This window comes from Xiphophorus couchianus, chromosome 10 (assembly GCF_001444195.1).
Source record: "Xiphophorus couchianus chromosome 10, X_couchianus-1.0, whole genome shotgun sequence".
NCBI lineage: Eukaryota > Metazoa > Chordata > Actinopteri > Cyprinodontiformes > Poeciliidae > Xiphophorus > Xiphophorus couchianus.
Genome location: NC_040237.1, coordinates 12,044,132 through 12,061,943, shown reverse-complemented (window position 1 = coordinate 12,061,943; position 17,812 = coordinate 12,044,132). Strand labels below are relative to the sequence as shown.

The following is a 17,812-nucleotide window of genomic DNA, read 5'->3' as shown; positions in this document are numbered from 1 at the left end:
TCATTAAAGACTTCAAGCAGCGGCAACTGCAGAGAAGAGACAACAAAATCTTCCGAGTTTCACCCTGGAGCGTGCAGCTGGAAAAAGCTCTACCGGAAATACGTGACATCTTCTTCTTCTTCTTCTTCTTTTGTTTTTTATTGGCGGCTGGCATCCAACTTAAGGTGCATTTACCGCCACCTACCAGACTGGAGTGTGGTCATCAGAGATCTCAGAGGGAATTAAATCCGCCTCAATGATGTGTAGGATGTGCAAATTCACATCCTAACACACTCATTAATACCTGAATTAATGCATGAGCATGCACTGGCATACACACAAATACTTGTTCATATCCAAAATACGACTCATTAACCCAGTGTTATTTAAGAATCTAAATAAGAGATTTCTAACATAACTTGATTTATTATCTAATAGACTAATCATAGACAGTCCTATATTCTTTCTACTTAGTAACGACTTTAAAATCTGGCGTTCCTCTGAATATTTATCACATTCTAACAAGACATGCTCCACTGTTTCCACCTGATTGCAATAATTACAAGCCCCATTCTCATGCTTTCCTATTTTAAAGAGCGAACTATTAAGTCCAGAATGTCCAATTCTAAGTCGAGACATAACTACTTCCTCTTTCCGCCTTCCACTCATATAATTACTATCTCCCACACTCTTTTGAATTGTATATAGTTGTCTCCCATTATCATGGTTATCCCATAGCTCCTGCCAAATCTTAATAATTTCTTTTTGAATAATAGATTTACCCTCATTTTTACTCAAAGGAATATTCAGATGAACAATATCTGATTTCAAGGCCTGCTTAGCTAGAATATCTACTTCCTCATTTCCTTCTATACCTACATGAGCAGGAATCCAGACAAATTGAACCAAGCATTTATTGTTATGAAGATGAACTAATAATTGATATATTCTTAATATCAAATCTAATCTGCTAGATTTACCAGATTTAATACTTAATAATGCTGCTTGACTATCTGATGCTATGATAAATGTACTTACTTCCCTAGTATCATTACCAAGCAACCATTCTAAGGCCAATATGATGGCTGATAATTCAACTGTAAAAACAGCTAAATGGTCAGCTGTTCTCCTCTTAATCAAGACTTTATTGTGTGGGATATTCACTGCTGCCCCAGTTCTACCACTATTTGGATCTTTAGATCCATCTGTATATATAATTATGTTGTCTTTATATCTTTCAAAATATTTATTAACTACAACCCATTCTGGAGTCTTTCCCTTTTTAAGAATTTCATTTAATTGAAGATCAACTTCTGGAGTTAGAAATAACCATGGAGGAATTTCAGCTTAAGGAACTGTAGTACTATACTGGAGCATAGTTAAACCAAGCTGTTTTGCCTTTATTTCCCCAATCCATCCAAAACTATTACAATTTAATTTATGATGTTCCCAACATTCCTTCAGCACCATCTTAGTTGGATGATCACACTTATGTCCTTGTAGGTTCACCCAGTACATGTACATTAATTTCAACCTTCTTAATCTTAAAGGAAGCTCACCAGTTTCCACTTGTAAAGCAGCTAAAGACGATGTTCTGAAAGCTCCACAACAAATCCTCAATGCTTGTGTTTGCTCACTATCAAGTTTTCTCAAATGACTGTCAGCAGCTGCCATATATGCTATACACCCATAATCCATAATAGATCTCATGTGCGCCTGATAAACTCCCAACAGTGCACTTCTTGAAGCTCCCCATTCCTGTCCTGAGAGACATCTTAACAAATTATTCACTTTTTTACATTTATTTTGAACTGATTCTATTTGATGTTTCCAAGTTAAGCTTTCATCAAAGATGACACCTAAAAACTTCACTGTTTTCACTTGTTCAAGTTTATGTTTATAAAGATTCAACTTAACTTCCTTATGTCTTCTATAAAAACAAATTACTTGAGTCTTTGCGATTGACATCCTAAAACCCCATTTATTAGCCCAACCTTCCGCTTTCAAAATGGCAGCCTGCATCTTTTTCTGTAAATAAACCAGATTATGTCCCCGAATCCATAGAGCACCATCATCTGCAAATAAAGATTTGCCTATACTACTATCTATCTCATCAAAAATGTCATTAATCATAATATTAAAGAGAATTGGGCTACACACACTACCTTGGGGGGTACCTTTCTCAACAGTATATCTAGAAGAGAAATTCACCCCTACCCGAACTTCTATTTCTCTACCAAACAAAAAATCCAAAATCCAATTATAAATCTTACCTCCTATACCAATTTTCCCTAATTTAATCAATAATCCTTCTTTCCATAACATATCATATGCCTTCTCAATGTCAAAGAACACAGCTATCACTAACTCTTTATTCGCTTGACCTTTTCTTACTTCTGACTCTAGACACAGAACTGCATCCATCGTATTTCTCCCTTTACGAAAACCACTCTGGAATGGACAAAATTTATTTTTACTCTCAATAAAATAATAAAGCCTATCTGTAACAATCCTCTCCATTATTTTCCCTAATTGAGATGTAAGAGCTATAGGTCTATAATTTGATGGGTCTGTTGCATTTTTACCAGGTTTTAAGATGGGAATTATAACTGACTGTTTCCATTCTACCGGAATTCTCCCAGTCATCCAAATCAGATTAAACAATTTTAATATAACAGTAAGAGATGAATATTTAAAATGTTTGAGCATTACATAACACACTCCATCCTTCCCCGGAGTTGATTGCTTAGCATTATTAATAACTTTTTCTAACTCATACATAGAAAAAGGCATATCTAAATCCTGGTTTGAGACTTTTCTCCTAGTAGTAATTTCTGGATTTCCATCCAATAAATCTAATTTATTACTTTTCATTTCTTCAGATAAATTTTCTGAACTATTCACCTTAATTAACGTTACTGCTAATAATTTAGCTTTTTCTTTATTACTAACCGCTATTTTCCCATTTAATTCTAAAACCGGTAAGGAAAAACTCTTTTTAACACCATTCATTTTCTTAATAACTCTCCATACCTCTGACAGTTTGGTCTCTCTTCCAATGGAATTACAGTATTGCCTCCAACAAGCCTTCTTAGCTTCTCTAATAGTCTTCCTAACTATAGCTTGTGCTTTCTTATATTGAATTAGTGCCTCAAAGGTATGACATCTTCTTACCAATTTAAAAGCTTTATTTCTTCCCCTTATAGCAATACTACATTGCTCATTCCACCATGGAGTAGACTTTTTATTTCCTCTTCCCTTTGATTTAGGAATTGAACTTTCAGCTGCATTAATAATGACAGACTTAATCTTTGAATAACACATCTCCACATCACAAAACAAATTCTCATCCAGATTATTAAATTGACTATCAACTAAATTTTTAAATAACTCCCAATTAGCGTTACTTAACTTCCATCTTGGAATCTGTCCTTCCTCTTCTTTTATCACTTCAGAACCAACTGAAACTAGAATAGGAAAATGATCACTGCCCATTGTAGAATCAATCACCGCCCAAGAAGTAATTCCAGCTAATGTATTTGAAACCAATGTTAGGTCTAAAACACTCTTTAAATTCCTACAACAATCATATCTAGTAGTGCTGCCATCATTAAGACAAACCAGAGAATGTAACTCAAGAAATTCTTCAACAGTCAATCCATTTACATCTGTATTAAGACTCCCCCATAAAATATTATGAGAATTGAAATCACCACACCATACAGTCTTACCTACGTTTTGATCATTTACTTCATTGAGATTCTGAACGGACAACTTCTTGTTAGCATTATAAAAATTTATCACCGACATTTGGTCATTTTCTATCCAAATCTTAATAACTATTGATTCATAATTTTCCCCTATTGATTTCACTTTATATCTTATACTGTCTAGTACAAAAGTTGCTACTCCCCCTCCTTGTCTTTCTTTTCTATCATTCCTAATTGATGTATACCCAGAAATTTTGAAATCCAGATGAGGCTTAAGCCAGGTTTCTTGAATGCAAATCAGGTGAGGTTTAACTGTCAAATCTGAAATATATTTCTTAAACTCTAGACCATTACTAATAAGACTTCTTGCATTCCACTGGAAAATAATTAACATAACGAAGATGGGCCGCCACTGCATGATTGAGGTTGAGAAGATTGTGTCTCATTTAATTTTTTCTTTATTGATTCCCAATTAACATTTTTACAGTCAAGATTCTTTTGGGCTGCCTTCACTATTATTTGAATTTTTTCCGTTTTCCTTTTTGTTTGAGCAGTGCAGTTAACAACTTCTACCATGAACAATACAAAATCCTCCTTTGTCATGAGTAAAGTGTCACCTTTAATCTTAGAGCATTCTGAACAATTAGATCCTTCTTTTCCTCCTCCAGACACTTTCTTTGGGTATAATATTGATTGAACAGGAACTTTTTTCGTTGCTTCCGCATAAGTAATGCCAGTAGTGACTCTGATTTTCTGAACTTCCTCAGCTCTTTTACTAGCTATGCATCCCCTAAATCCTGAACTATGCCCACCTCCACAATTACAACATTTCAGCGGAGCCCCTTCCTCACATTTCCCATACTCATGATCCCCAGCACATCTCCCACATTTCTGTTTCCCCTTACACACTGCCGCGACATGTCCAAATTTCTGGCATTTAAAGCACCGCAGCGGCGGAGGAATAAATGGTCGGACATCATAGCTCATATATCCCACAAACACTTTATCTGGCAGACTGTTCTCTTCAAATTTTAACATGATAGAAAAACTATCACTCCTCTCTCCATTTTTATTTCTTTTCAATCGTTTGGCTTCCACCACTTTCCCTCCTGAAACATTAGACTTGATCTCATCAACTGGTACATCAGGTGGAATCCCCGAAATGACTCCACATACATACTTCTTGTCATCCAAAAGTCTTCCTCTCACATTCTCACCAAGGATTCTTTTTATATTCAGCGCCCTTTCTTTTTGTTTAATATCATTACAGATAATCAATAACAATCCATCTCTTAATATTTTAACAAATTTCACCTTTCCAACCAGTGAATTGATTTCTTTTGTCAGCTTTATCGGATTCCACTTACCAAAGGACACACCCTCTTTGACAAACTTCAGAACTATTTTAAATTCTGACATCGTAACAGTTTCTCCTTCAGCCTCGGAAACAGATGATTCTATTTGTTGTCTTGATTTTTTCCGTTTATGCTTAGCTTTTTGAATATGCCAAGGTCCTTCATTATCCACATCATCAGCACCCTCTTCCATTTCCGCAAAATCACTACCTGATACATTTCCCTCTGACATCCTTCCAACCATTCACAGTCTGATCGTGCCTCTTCCGCCTTTCCTCCTCCTTCGGCCTTCTACGTGACATCTACTGCTGGAAATACGTTTTCACCGCTAGGCGGTGTTTTTCTGTTGTTGTTGTTTTTTGCATTTACCTGATTGATCCAGACCTCAAACCATCTGTTGTTAGAATAATCGCAAAATGCAAAAAAAATAAGGAATAATAATAAAAACGTATTCACAAGAGAACAACCTTAGTGTCACCTGTAGGATTTTGCTGCTGTTAGACGATGTTAATGTTTATCTGAGAGTCTTGCTGAAATCAGAACAATCCCAGGTCTAAGCTGTTTTAATAAACTGCTTACCGACACATCTAATGTTGAGCAACAACGATAGGTTGTACAAGAGTAACCGTGACACATTTTTTTAAAAAAAACTAAAATAAAACGAGTAACCGCGAAGCAAAAATAATCAGACATAATTCAAAACAGCAACAACTTAAGGTACATAAAAAAATAAGATTTTTTAAAAAAGTGCCAGCCTCAATATGCAAAGAAATTTGTCTTCATTGATTTATTACTTTTTTCAACAAATTCAAAACTATTATTTTTCTGTCAAAAATGTTTTATTTGTTAATTTATCCATTTTACACTCCATCCCCGCCCCCAAAAATCGAATATAAACACAGAATACATATTAAGTTCAGAATCGTCTTTTTTTACATATGAAGTACTTATTGTTTATTTATTTTACAAATACAAAGTCTTAAGTCTTCAGAATGATAGATGAGACTGAACAAGAAAAAATTGTTGCATGTATATGTAAATATTGTTCTTTTACCCTTTTTTTTACCCTACATTTGATCTATTTAAACTTTATGTCTATGTACTGTGAGCCCTTGTACACATATGTTAAATTTCTCCTTTGTGCACTCAGTCTTGACCAGTAAAGCTTTTGTGTGATTTTCATGGACATCAATTTGTCACATTATTATTTATTTTATTGTGTGGAAGTTGTGTGAAAGACAATGTGGACTCATCTTTTATTCTTTATGCTTTCTAACAATGTGTCTTATAGAGAACACACAAATTTAGATTTTCTTATATTTTCCCCTCATTTATTTACAACATAGAATTAGTTGATCTTGTGAAATACCTAATGAGATTTTCCTTTCACTACTTTGTTAATCGACCTCAATAACACACATTAACATTTAAGGTTGCAACATGACAAAATAAGAGACGGGTTATGAATAATATTGAAAGACACTCTTAGTTCCGCGTGTTTTGAGAAATACAATTTCAGGGGTAGGAACGTTTAGTCGGGTGCTTTGTTGAGAAGAAAGGAGGAACAAAATAATGGTAGCACTGACGAAGCTGGTGCTTTCGTAGGAGGCGGTTTGGATGTTTTTACAGAATTGCTTCTATTGAGCGGTATAAGAAGTTTAAGATAAAATTAATGGCATGGCAGGGAGATCCCTGGTCACAAGCTGATTAACAGAGGACTATGAAGGTTAAATAAATCCGAAAGAACCCATAATCTTCAATTGATGGATTGAACGGAGAGAATAAGCGAGAAAGCGCAGGTAAGTACGGTGTGACCTTCTTTCCTGAAGAATGCACACAGATGCAGATTATCATAGCTGCCTGATGGAAATAGATGGAGCTGAGTGGTTTTTCCAATCGTTGGGACTTTTCTATTTGTGAATTTAGAGGAACAAGAAAAGCATGTAAGGTGTGTAAAAAGCGATGCCTGATCAAAATTACGTCTAAAATTAATTAGCCGTTGGCGGTATGGTCCTCTTTCTACTTAAGATACATTTTTACTAAAACTTTAATTAAAAAGTTTAGTTCAATGTAAGTCAGTTGATCTTGTAAGTAAAACGTAACATGAAAGTAGCTAAACTCTCGCTTGGGCGAGCTGTACGCTGGTCCAGTACGTCAAAGCGTCGGCCATATTGGGAGTGGAAAGAACCAACATGAACGTAAATTGTGTTTTTACAGTTCCAGGCATCCTTCCTAAAGCAGCTGAAGTGGATCCATGCTGGATGTTCTAAAGTCTAAATTTCTGAAATATCTTTTATAAGCAACAGAAGAAGAATCCCAAGTGGAGCAAGGATGTCTGAAATGATGAAGGTTGAAGCAAATGAAACTGGAGGGTTCAGCTTGGAGCCTCCCATACCTGCAGCATCCACATCAGAACTGGAGGAGGAAACACAAGACAACAAAGATCTCAGTAAGTGACAGAATTAAGTAGTTTTAATGACGCTACATATCCTTGCCGACATCACAATATGTTTATTACTCTTTAGCTCAGAATTTTATTAATCCTCATCATGTATCTTTATATATTGCCTGGTCTGATAACTGCAACACAATCTATTAAGCACTTCATAAGCAGACAACAATCTTTTCTATAAATACTTAAGATTTTTTTGACTATTATAACATTACAGCAGTCATTGGCCTCATGAATCTAAGAACCCATGTAACAGCTCCTCATTGAGGAGTCGAGTATACCAGGTTATACTCAGACACACACACCATACTAACCATACAACAATGCTAAAGTAGCTACGCCCATACAAACACAAGAAAAGATCTTGATATATGGAATACTTATCTTTTGAAATTTAGTGATATAATGAATAATGAACATTTTATTATGGTTACTGTGTCTACCTTTGCCTTTGCCACTGGACATACCGCATACATTTTCATATATAATGACCTCAGAAATCAGCAGTTCTATTGTCTTGATGTTTGTCTTGCAAATTTCTGCAAGACACACTTGCAGATAATATTTGCTAGTGTGTATTATCTGACATAAGAAAAGTTTAGATCTGTGCTTTAATAAAGACGCTCTATGTCTATGAAATGATGCCCCCCCCACCCCCCCCTCACAACGCTCTGAGGCCAACACAATCTGACTGTTTTGAAAAGGTGTGTACAATTTTGTGGGAGGAGACTTACACAATCTGGAATAAGGCTGTTGGCAGTAATAGTTCAAATATAGTAAAGTTAAATGTTAAGGTAGTTTGATGTCAGCTAATCTTTTTTCCTCTGCTATTTGTCTGTTTTAGTGTTACATGAAGACAATCAGCAGCAAATTGTAATCAAAGAAGAGGTTTCCTGGAACACTAATTTGGACCAATGCAGTTCAGAGCTGGCTCAGATAAAAGAGGAAACGGAGGAACTCAGGATCAGTCAGGGGGGAAAGAAGCTTAATGAGGAACTGGAGACAGATATGAATGAATTCCCCCTTATGGTGGTTACTGTGAAAAGTGAAGATGAAGAAGAAAAAGCTCAGTTCTCAGAGCTTCCTCTGGTCAAAACTGAAGAGAGCAGAGAACCAGAACTTCCGACCAGAAGGTCAACTGAACAGATAAAACCAGAAAGTGATGAAGAGGACCGTGGAGGATCAGAACCCTCAACAGATCCAGATCAACCTGGTCATGTGCAGCCAAAGACGGATGAAAAGGCTTTAGACTCATCAAACTCTACTAAAACTGAAGCCAGTGATGATGAGTATTGGCAGAAATCTTCTGATTCTGAACTTGAAACTGAAGATGGAGACTATAATCCATGTGCACCAGTGTCAGGGGGAAAATATGGTGCAGGAGGGAACTCTGTGAAAATCAACTTCAGCTGTTCTGTGTGCAATAAGCAGTTTGATTCAAAGTTCAATCTCAAAACCCATTTACGAGTGCATACAGGGGAGAAACCATACGGCTGTGACGACTGTGGGAAACGATTTACCCAGAATGCAAATCTCCTGAGGCACAGGCTAGTGCACACAGGCGAGAAGCCATTTGTCTGTGATATTTGTGGTAAAAAATTTAGTCAGAGTTCAGCACTCAAAACACACATGACTGTCCACACAGGAGAGAAGCGACTTAGCTGCTATGTTTGTGGTAAAAGACTCGCAACAACCTCAAATCTTAGAGCACATCTGAGTGTCCATACCGGAGATAAACCATTCAGCTGTGATGTGTGCGGAAAAAGATTTAACAAAAGAGCAAATCTCCGGGCACATAGAACACTACACACAGGAAAGAAACCATTTAGCTGTCATATTTGTGAGAAAAAATTTACTCAAAGCTCTATTCTTAGGAGACACATGGATGTCCACACAGGAGAAAGACCATACAACTGTGAAGTGTGTGGTCAAAGATTTACTACGACTGAAAATCTTGAGGAGCATATGAAATCTCACATCAAACCAACTGACTGTGAAGTTTGTGGTAAAATCTTTACTAAATCTGCAAATCTTCTGGCACACATGAGCACCCATACTGGAGAGAAACCGTTTGCTTGCGATATTTGTGGTAAAAAATTTACCCAGAATTCAACTCTGAGGAGGCATATGAATGTCCACACAGGAGAGAAGCTGTTTGGCTGCAGTGTTTGTGGTAAAAGGTTTACCCAGAACTCAACTCTCAGTCGACACATGAGTGTCCACCCGGGGGAAAAGCAGTTTGGCTGTGATGCTTGTGGTCAAAGATTTGGTACAACAGCAGATCTTAGAGCACACATGAGTTCCCACGAAGGAGAAAAACCCTATAGCTGCAATAATTGTGGCAAAAGATTTGTTCGAATCTCAAACATGAAGAAACACACGTGCATCCAATTAGAGAAATCATCACGTTCCTGACCAGCATGTTTAGAGTGCGTTGTTGGGCTTTTATTAGAACGTTGTCATGTTTCTCATTCTGAGCCATATGACCTAATAACAAAAAAATCACATTATCAATTTATTTCAAGTGAGATGGAGTTCTGCATTGAAATAGATGAACAAAACCGCCCAGGGCTCTTTATCTTTCCTTTTATTAAAACTGACAGTACTCTGGATTTAAATTTTAACCAAGAGTGTTTCAATAGGTATACAAAAAATATACTTGGAAACTTTTAATGTCATAAAAATGCTGGACTGTATGCGCTGAATTTGCTGCACAGAGAGCAGTTAGACCTTTAATCTTAAATTTTCTAAGAAAATGTATCTACAGTTGCGATCAGAAATATTTAACCATCTCAACTCAAAGGCCTGTGACTATTAACCAACAAGAAATACGTGTTGACGCATATAGATTTTACTCATTTGACTTGACCATGTGTTGTATAAGTTGAACACTTGTTTTCGCAGACAGGTCAATAATCAGTTCACTCTACCCAACGGAGTTCACATCCAAACATGTTAAATTAATAACAGGTGGGGATGGGCTAGGAGGTTTCTGCTCACAAACTTCTAATTATTTATCTTAGAGTGATTTTTGCAACACACATTGATGCCTTTCTTTGTGAGGTTTCTATGAACGTCACAACTGAAGTCAATGAAGGATCATTAGATTTTCCTCTATTTTCCAATACAAATACTCTAAGCTTTAGGTTTTCTGTTAAATGTGAAACAGCAAACTTAATTAAATTTACACCCAAATGCAATATTGTTTATTTCCAGTGTTATATTAATGAAATACTCAACTAATAAAAATGCTTTCCAAAGAAACAATGACAGATCCTTCAAGTCTTTCTGGGTTCTTCTGTATTTGTGATTGCATTTGTGAATTTGTAGGTACCTTGCAGATTTGTTCTACCAAAACGTCTTCTGCAGCATTCCTCTTGTCTTGATAACAGGAACAATATTTCTTTTAATCCCTTGCTCTTCTTCATGCTTTCGTAATGCTGCCCTAAAACTCCCTAAATTTAACAATTCTATAAATATTTTTCTTGAACATTTCTAGCAAGAAAGCATCAGAACCATTGCTGTGGTGCACCTTATCTTTGAACTGACTTACTCTTGAGCCTGGATCCGTTGGACTTGTTTCATTGTAGACTCCAGTGGAGTTAAATTAAATTTACATCTTGACTGCATTACTCCTGACCTTTAGTGTGTATTTAATCTATGGATTACCAAGCAGTTTCTTCACATTCAGATCAGTAGGACTCCCATGTTTTTTCTGTGGGTTTTTAATTTTCTCTTTGTCTTTCCTCTTGGAAAGAGGAAAAGGAGCTGAATAAAAGGTCAGTTTCAATTTCAGCCTGACTTAACTTCAGACACTGAAAAAAAATGTATCTGTCTTTTTATTCGGTGTACATATGGTTTTGACTGCATACACAAATATTTGTTTGACTCAACATTATAGTTAAAGGATGACACTAAAGGGCGAACATTGAGAAGTAAAGCAAATAGGTGTTTTCCTACTAAAAGTCCTAGAGACTTTAATTGATGTGGAAGCCTTGTCTGGATCTAGCAGAATAAATAGAAAAACGTCAGTGACGTCTAGAAAACCCCCTCAGTCACTGAAATGAATGATGGTTGGACTTTAATTAATAAATTATATATTAGCAGAACATGGAGGTTTTTGTTTGCAAAAAAGGGTATCTGCAAGTGGTAATTTTTTTTTCTCTGCCTTATTAGAAAAATGAACTGCACAAGTACACAAAAGCTATGCTATGTAAATGAACTCGCTTTTAATGTTAGACTTAGTGTTTAATGTAAAAAGCCTTTCTGTGGTTTCAAGCTGTTTATGTCATAATTGGAGAAAATAGACATTTTTATAAGCACCTCTGATCGATCAAATGAAGGTTTGTAGATTTAAGTGTTCCCCATAAGCAGCACTAATTAAACTGAGCAGAACTCGTGGATCTGCAGGGCTCCAGGAGAACATGATCAAAATGATTAAAGCAGCTGAGCCTCTCATATAAACTCAGCTGCAGTAGCAGAGTAGTTGCAACACAAAGCTTTGTCTGCTAGAGTGCGCTAGCCTGCTTTCTCAGAAAGCAACATGCAGCAGCAGCAACGTGTTTTCAGGTATGTTTTCCTCATATGACCTCTTATTGCTAACGTTTCTATGTATTCACTTAATGTTTGAACAGGAATTCCTGGATTTGCCTGTTGTTCAGTTTTGGAGCCTGTGTTCCTGACAGAAAAGGTAGTGATGCATTTTTTTGATTTGTTTTTTTCTTGTGAACACCTCCAGCTGAATAACTTATCTGAATTGCTTTGTTTTTTTCTCTCTCCAGATCAAAGAGTCCCCCAATTTGGATCTAGTGGTGGCGCTTCCTCTGGTTTTGGCTCTGGGTTTACTTATGGTGGTACTGGTTCCAGTGGTGGCTTTAGGTCTGCTGTTGGTGGTGTCTCCTCTGGTGTTGGGGCTGTATCTTATACACCCTGTCTACCCTTCATCCCTCAACGTCCACAGCAGCTACCAGCGAGCAAGAGACTTCTGCTCTAACTCCAAATACACCCAGGATACATTTGACCACATCCCTGTACCTGGAACCCCACAGCACCCAGGGAGTGGGTCTAAAGAGCACCAGACGATCTGAGGTACAGACTCGCTGCAGTGGAGTACTGGACATCCTACTGTGATGCTAACTTCTGTTTCCTGCAAGAAGCTACAGAATTGACTCTGAAAGATAACTTTGAAAATAAAATTTGATATCGCCTCTGTATTTCTCTTGCTCTGTTCTGTGAAATTTAAGCACAGGTATAAAGACTTGAATTGATGAAGTTCTTGGTTGCGACCAACTTTTGTTTGTTTGTTTGTGTGTGCATGGCATCTCATTAAACTCAAAGAACTAGGAGTTGAGTTAAACATAGTCGTAGAAACCTGAGACGAGGTTTCTAAATGGTCAGGCTACAAGAAAATTGTGGCCTGATTTCAACCATTGTTATAAGTCAGGTAAAATTCCAGCTGAAATTTTAGTTTGTACCTGTTTCCTGTCTGTGCAGAACACCCAGAGAAACTGCAAGGTGCAGGTTGGTTCAAAGCCAACCTGAAGCTTAGGAATATGGTACAAGGCATAAATTTGGGAAATTGGAGCACAAACTGTGTAAGTACAGTATGTATATTTGTGTGTGTGTATAGTGGCTTTTATATGTATAGGTAGGATTGATTGATTTATTTTTTGTAGAATAGATCACTAACCACACTCCATACCAGTAAGTGGCGGTAATGCTACTAAAAGTTTGTTGCCAACCGCCAGTAAATCCAACAAGGACGAAAGGGAAAGGGCGGAAGTGAAAGTATTGGTCACAGTCCAACCCTGTTTCCTGTTAAAGCCAGAACATTAAGCGCATGAGAAGACCAAGATGGAAACCTCCGGACCAGTTGAACAATGGAGCTTCGTTGATTCCGTGAAGGAAGAAAGTGAAGGTACATGACTTCATTTGACCACTGTGACATAATTATGAGCATTAGAATCGATCGAAGCACGAGGCAAACAGGAAAGAGCTGTTGGGGGGGGTAATACGGCGGCAAATATGTATACTGAGTCACAACTATACACACAAACACCTAAAGGTCGCCAAGAGTCTTGAAAAGTTTTTAAAATGAACTGGACATTGTGAATCCACAAAAAGGGGAACTGAAGGCACCTGAACGCGGCATTGAGAAAGTAGGGCTTTCTAGTGTTACGCTGAGAGTTGCGCTCCCTGTCGCAGGAACGCGCATCGCTCTGGATGTATGACCGACATTTATCATGTTTCTCATCCACGACAGCCCTTATAATGTGGGTTTTCTTTTACAGGTTAATTTAAATTAATACGGTTTTGACACCTGTATCGAGACCCGTTTTAGTCGAATGTTTTACAATCAGTGTCTGATGAATATGTTCTCTGTTCCGTGGTTTGCATTTCCCCGCTTTTTCCATCAACACCATAGGAGTTGAAGCATTGTGTAAAGTTTTTAACTAGTGCTTAAACGACGGTTACAAATAAGAAACAGTCCGAGGTTTATACAATCAAATTGCACAATTTGCCAGTAGATAAGCTCTACTGATAACATACTGCCTAAAAACTCATAGATAATATATCAATTAAACAATATTGCTGATATGTAGAATACATCGCACGATACCTAAATATCCTGGAATAAAAAATAATTTGGGATTTTAAGTAATACAAGTGTCTAAATAATGAAGCCAATGAAATTTGTTTAGATTGTCTCTGTTTCTACCTCAGCAAAGACAGAAGTCATGTGAGTAACTTTAACCATTCAAGATTTTTCTTTTGTTTTGTTTTTCAACAAAGTCGTTACCATGGAGAGAAATACAGCTGAGAAGGGTGAGAACAACAAAAGATGAACCCATGGAAACAAAAGCCAAGAGAGCCAGAGATGGATCTGTGATGACAAATAGAAAAGAAGATTAAAAGGAGCTGTAATAACTGTCTTTAACTAAATGTGACAACTTTAACTTTAGTCTCAGAACAGTACAGTTTCTTCCTGAATAGCTCTTCATGCTAAAAAATATGTTGTTCCTGTAAGCCCTGGGTTGTCAGGTGGAAGAGATGAAGCAGAGGAAACCAAGTGGGTAAAGAGACAAGAGAGAGCAGCTAAAATGACAACTAGGAAGGTAGAGAGAAAAAACTAATTACAGTTGAGTGTAAGACAATATGCAACCCCCAGTCAAGCTCAGAGTCATTCTTATCCTCATCATAAGCAGTCTTTGGTGTAAAATGTAACCATTAATAAACGATATTGTAGGCCTTTTGCAAAAAGCAATAAATAAATTATTCGCATGATAAATTAAAACAAGATCAGTAATTTCCATTTGCATGATTTATCATTTTTCTCTTTTCTCTCTCTACCAAAAATTGGGTGACAAAAGTCTTCAGTCTGGTGCACTGGTCTCACCCAGACCCTTTTTTCAAAAACGTTTTGTTTACAGAGACTTAATTCATTTATTTGTTGTTTCTGTTGTTTTGCTTATTTATTTTGAATATTTAACATGTTGTCCAGTTCCAGTGTTAAATATTCAATAGAATTTAAAGTTTACTAATGTGGTCTTGCATTATTATGCCATTACCATTATATCACCTGAAAATGGTCTCAAACATCAATATTATGATTGATCACAATAACTACCGGGACAATTTATCGTCAAGCAAAATTTGTCATCCTGACAGGCCTATGTTCATGTGTTTCCTACAGAAGAGCAGCAGCTGGTGGTTAAAGAAGAGGTTCCTGAAATGAGCAGTTCCAGTTTGGACCAGCAGAACCTCACATGTTCCCAGGTGAAGAAGGAAGAGGAGGAACAGTGGATCAGTCATTCTGAGAAAAATGAAGTTGACGAGAAACCTCAGTTGGCAGAAGTTCATCACATCAAAAGTGAAGACAGCAGACAGACAGAAACTCTGACTAGCAGCTCAGCTGAACAGATGAAAACAGAATCGGATGGAGAGATAAGTGGAGGAACAGAACCTAACAGAGAACCGAATCCTAATTTACACACAGATATTGAAGAAAGGCATTCAGCATCTTCTGAGACTGAAGTCAGTGATGAGAATGAAGAGAAAAATCTATCAGATTCTGGATCTGAAAATGAAGACGGTGATGAGAGTGAAGATGACAATATATCAGGTTCTGGATCTGAAAATGAAGACAGTGATGAAGATTGGAGGGAACCCAGAACACGTCAGTCTGGTGTAAACAGCAAAGTGGGACGTAAAGCTGCCAAGAAAACCTTCAGCTGCCCTGACTGTGGTAAAGAGTTTGTGAGGAAGCAGATGTTCCAGAAACATATGGCAGGTCATTCAGGAGAAAAGTCTTCCAGCTGTTCGGTTGAGAAGAATCACTCTAGAGGGAAGCAAAACAGTGACGCACAGATGGAAAGGAAATCCTTTTCTTGTGACGATTGTGGTAAAATCTTTGAGAACCAAACTGCTCTTAAATGTCATATGAGAATCCATCGTAGTAAAAAATTAGTTGTTTGTAAAGACTGTGGTAAAAGCTTCCACTGTCAGTTTCAACTTAAAAATCACCTGACATTCCACACAGGAGAAAGACCTTTTGCCTGTGATAAATGTGGCAAAACATTTAGACTAAGACATACCCTTAAAATTCACATGATATGCCACACTGAAGAAAAACCCTTTGCCTGTGATAAATGTGGTAAAAGGTTTAAATGGAAGCATAGTTTCAATAGTCACATGATAAGCCACTTGAGAGAGAAACCATTTCAGTGTGAGCTATGTGATAAAATGTTTACAACAAATGGAGGTCTGAAGACCCACATGACCATCCATAAGGGAGAAAAACCGTTTGCATGTATTGAATGTGGCAGATGCTTCAGACTTAAGGGTGATCTAAAAGGCCACATGGCAACCCACTTGGATGTAAAACCATTTGGCTGTGGATACTGTGGTGTCAGATTTACTTATAAAGGAAGTCTGCTCCTGCATGTTAGACACCACACTGGTGAGAACCTGCTGTCGTGTGATAAATGTGATAAAAAGTTTGCTCGAAAGTGTGTCCTTCTGAAACATATGCGATTTCATGCAAAAGAGGAGAATGTGGCGTCTGGAAGGGGGAACTTTGCTTGTGAAGAATGTGGAAGACGGTTTGTCCAGAAGTCGCATGTAAAAAGACACATGGTCAGGCACACAGGACAGAAACGATTTGGTTGCGATCTTTGTTTGAATTTGTTTACGCGAGCGGAATCCCTGAAGATGCACAATCTGAAAATTCACAGTAAATAGAGATTGTACACAGAGAATTTGCTTGGAAAGCTTTACTGCAAGAACACCACAGCAGTTTGCATTGTTTTGTTTCCATTTTATCTGGATTCATTTTGAATTGGACAAGATTATTTTGCTTCTTAGTAAGTAGAGCATTATTTTGCTACAGAAAACTTTGAAATTGATTGGATTTATTTCTTTGAGTGTTCCTACCTTGCTGAATTAAGGTGATATCAAACCATAATCTCACTTATTGTCTAAAACATGCTTCTATTAATCATTTCTGTCCAACCAGTACATACCTTCTCTTCATATTAGATAATCAGTACGGCTTGTGCTGATCGTTCTTTTCAGAGAAATCATGAGCGGTTTTGATTGGGTAATTGTTTTTCAACAATCATTAAAACTCAAGTTCTAAAGACTCATTCAATAACATGTCTGTTTTTCATTGTCATTTTCTTTTAACTGTGTAACTTTGAGTTGTATTTGTTGGCAAGGACTCTCTTGAAAAGCAAAGGATAATTAAAAGATAATAATTTGCAGAACCAGTCTCTGATTTTCCTTTTAGAAGTCAATCTTTAAAGTTAATAGAATAGAAAGAGACCTCTAGAACCAACAGTAAAGTAAGACTTTGATACAATCGATGGGGTTGTGCTTATATATTGAATAGTGAACTAAATAAGAGAAGCTGCCTGCAGATGGCTGATGTCTACAGCCCCTTCTCCATGGCCATGACTTTTGGTAGATAGTTTCTGCTGCATGAAATTGAAAGCAGAGGGAATTGCATGCAAATGCAGCTTGCAATCAATCAACCATCAAATTTTATTTGTATAGCACATTTCAGCTGCAAGGCATTTCAAAGTGCTTTACATCATTACAAACACAGAAACACAATTCAAGATAGAATCAACAATCAAAACACAGCATTAAGTCCAGTTCCATCAATAAATTTGTAATTGATTACGTTTCAAATACAATCCTAAACAGTTTTTAGTCAAGATTTAAAAGAAGTCAGTGTTTCAGCTGTTTTACAGTTTTCTGGAAGTTTGTTCCAAATTTGTGGTGCATAGATGCTGAAAGCTGCTTCTCCTCGTTTG

The 17,812-nt window shown here is 37.0% G+C and overlaps 2 protein-coding genes across 5 annotated transcripts; both read left to right on the top strand.

The window, feature by feature from the left end:
* The first annotated feature begins 6,609 nt into the window (after positions 1 to 6,609).
* Positions 6,610 to 12,763, top strand: LOC114151695 (gastrula zinc finger protein XlCGF57.1-like). 4 transcript variants are annotated; one of them, XM_028029051.1, is made up of 5 exons: positions 6,610 to 6,843; positions 7,351 to 7,493; positions 8,341 to 12,065; positions 12,131 to 12,186; positions 12,278 to 12,763. In XM_028029051.1, exons 2-3 carry the CDS (start codon positions 7,376 to 7,378, stop codon positions 9,909 to 9,911), a joined length of 1,689 nt encoding a protein of 562 aa, XP_027884852.1. In that variant the 5' UTR covers positions 6,610 to 6,843; positions 7,351 to 7,375; the 3' UTR covers positions 9,912 to 12,065; positions 12,131 to 12,186; positions 12,278 to 12,763. The 4 variants fall into 4 exon arrangements, with proteins under 4 accessions (XP_027884852.1, XP_027884851.1, XP_027884853.1 ...); XM_028029050.1 differs by having other exon boundaries at positions 7,345 to 7,493; XM_028029052.1 differs by having other exon boundaries at positions 7,262 to 7,493; positions 12,158 to 12,186.
* Positions 12,764 to 13,265: 502 nt separating this feature from the next.
* Positions 13,266 to 17,257, top strand: LOC114152192 (gastrula zinc finger protein XlCGF57.1-like). The gene is made up of 3 exons (XM_028029991.1): positions 13,266 to 13,413; positions 15,190 to 16,173; positions 16,258 to 17,257. Exons 1-3 carry the CDS (start codon positions 13,350 to 13,352, stop codon positions 16,734 to 16,736), a joined length of 1,527 nt encoding a protein of 508 aa, XP_027885792.1. The 5' UTR covers positions 13,266 to 13,349; the 3' UTR covers positions 16,737 to 17,257.
* The last annotated feature ends 555 nt before the right edge of the window (positions 17,258 to 17,812 follow it).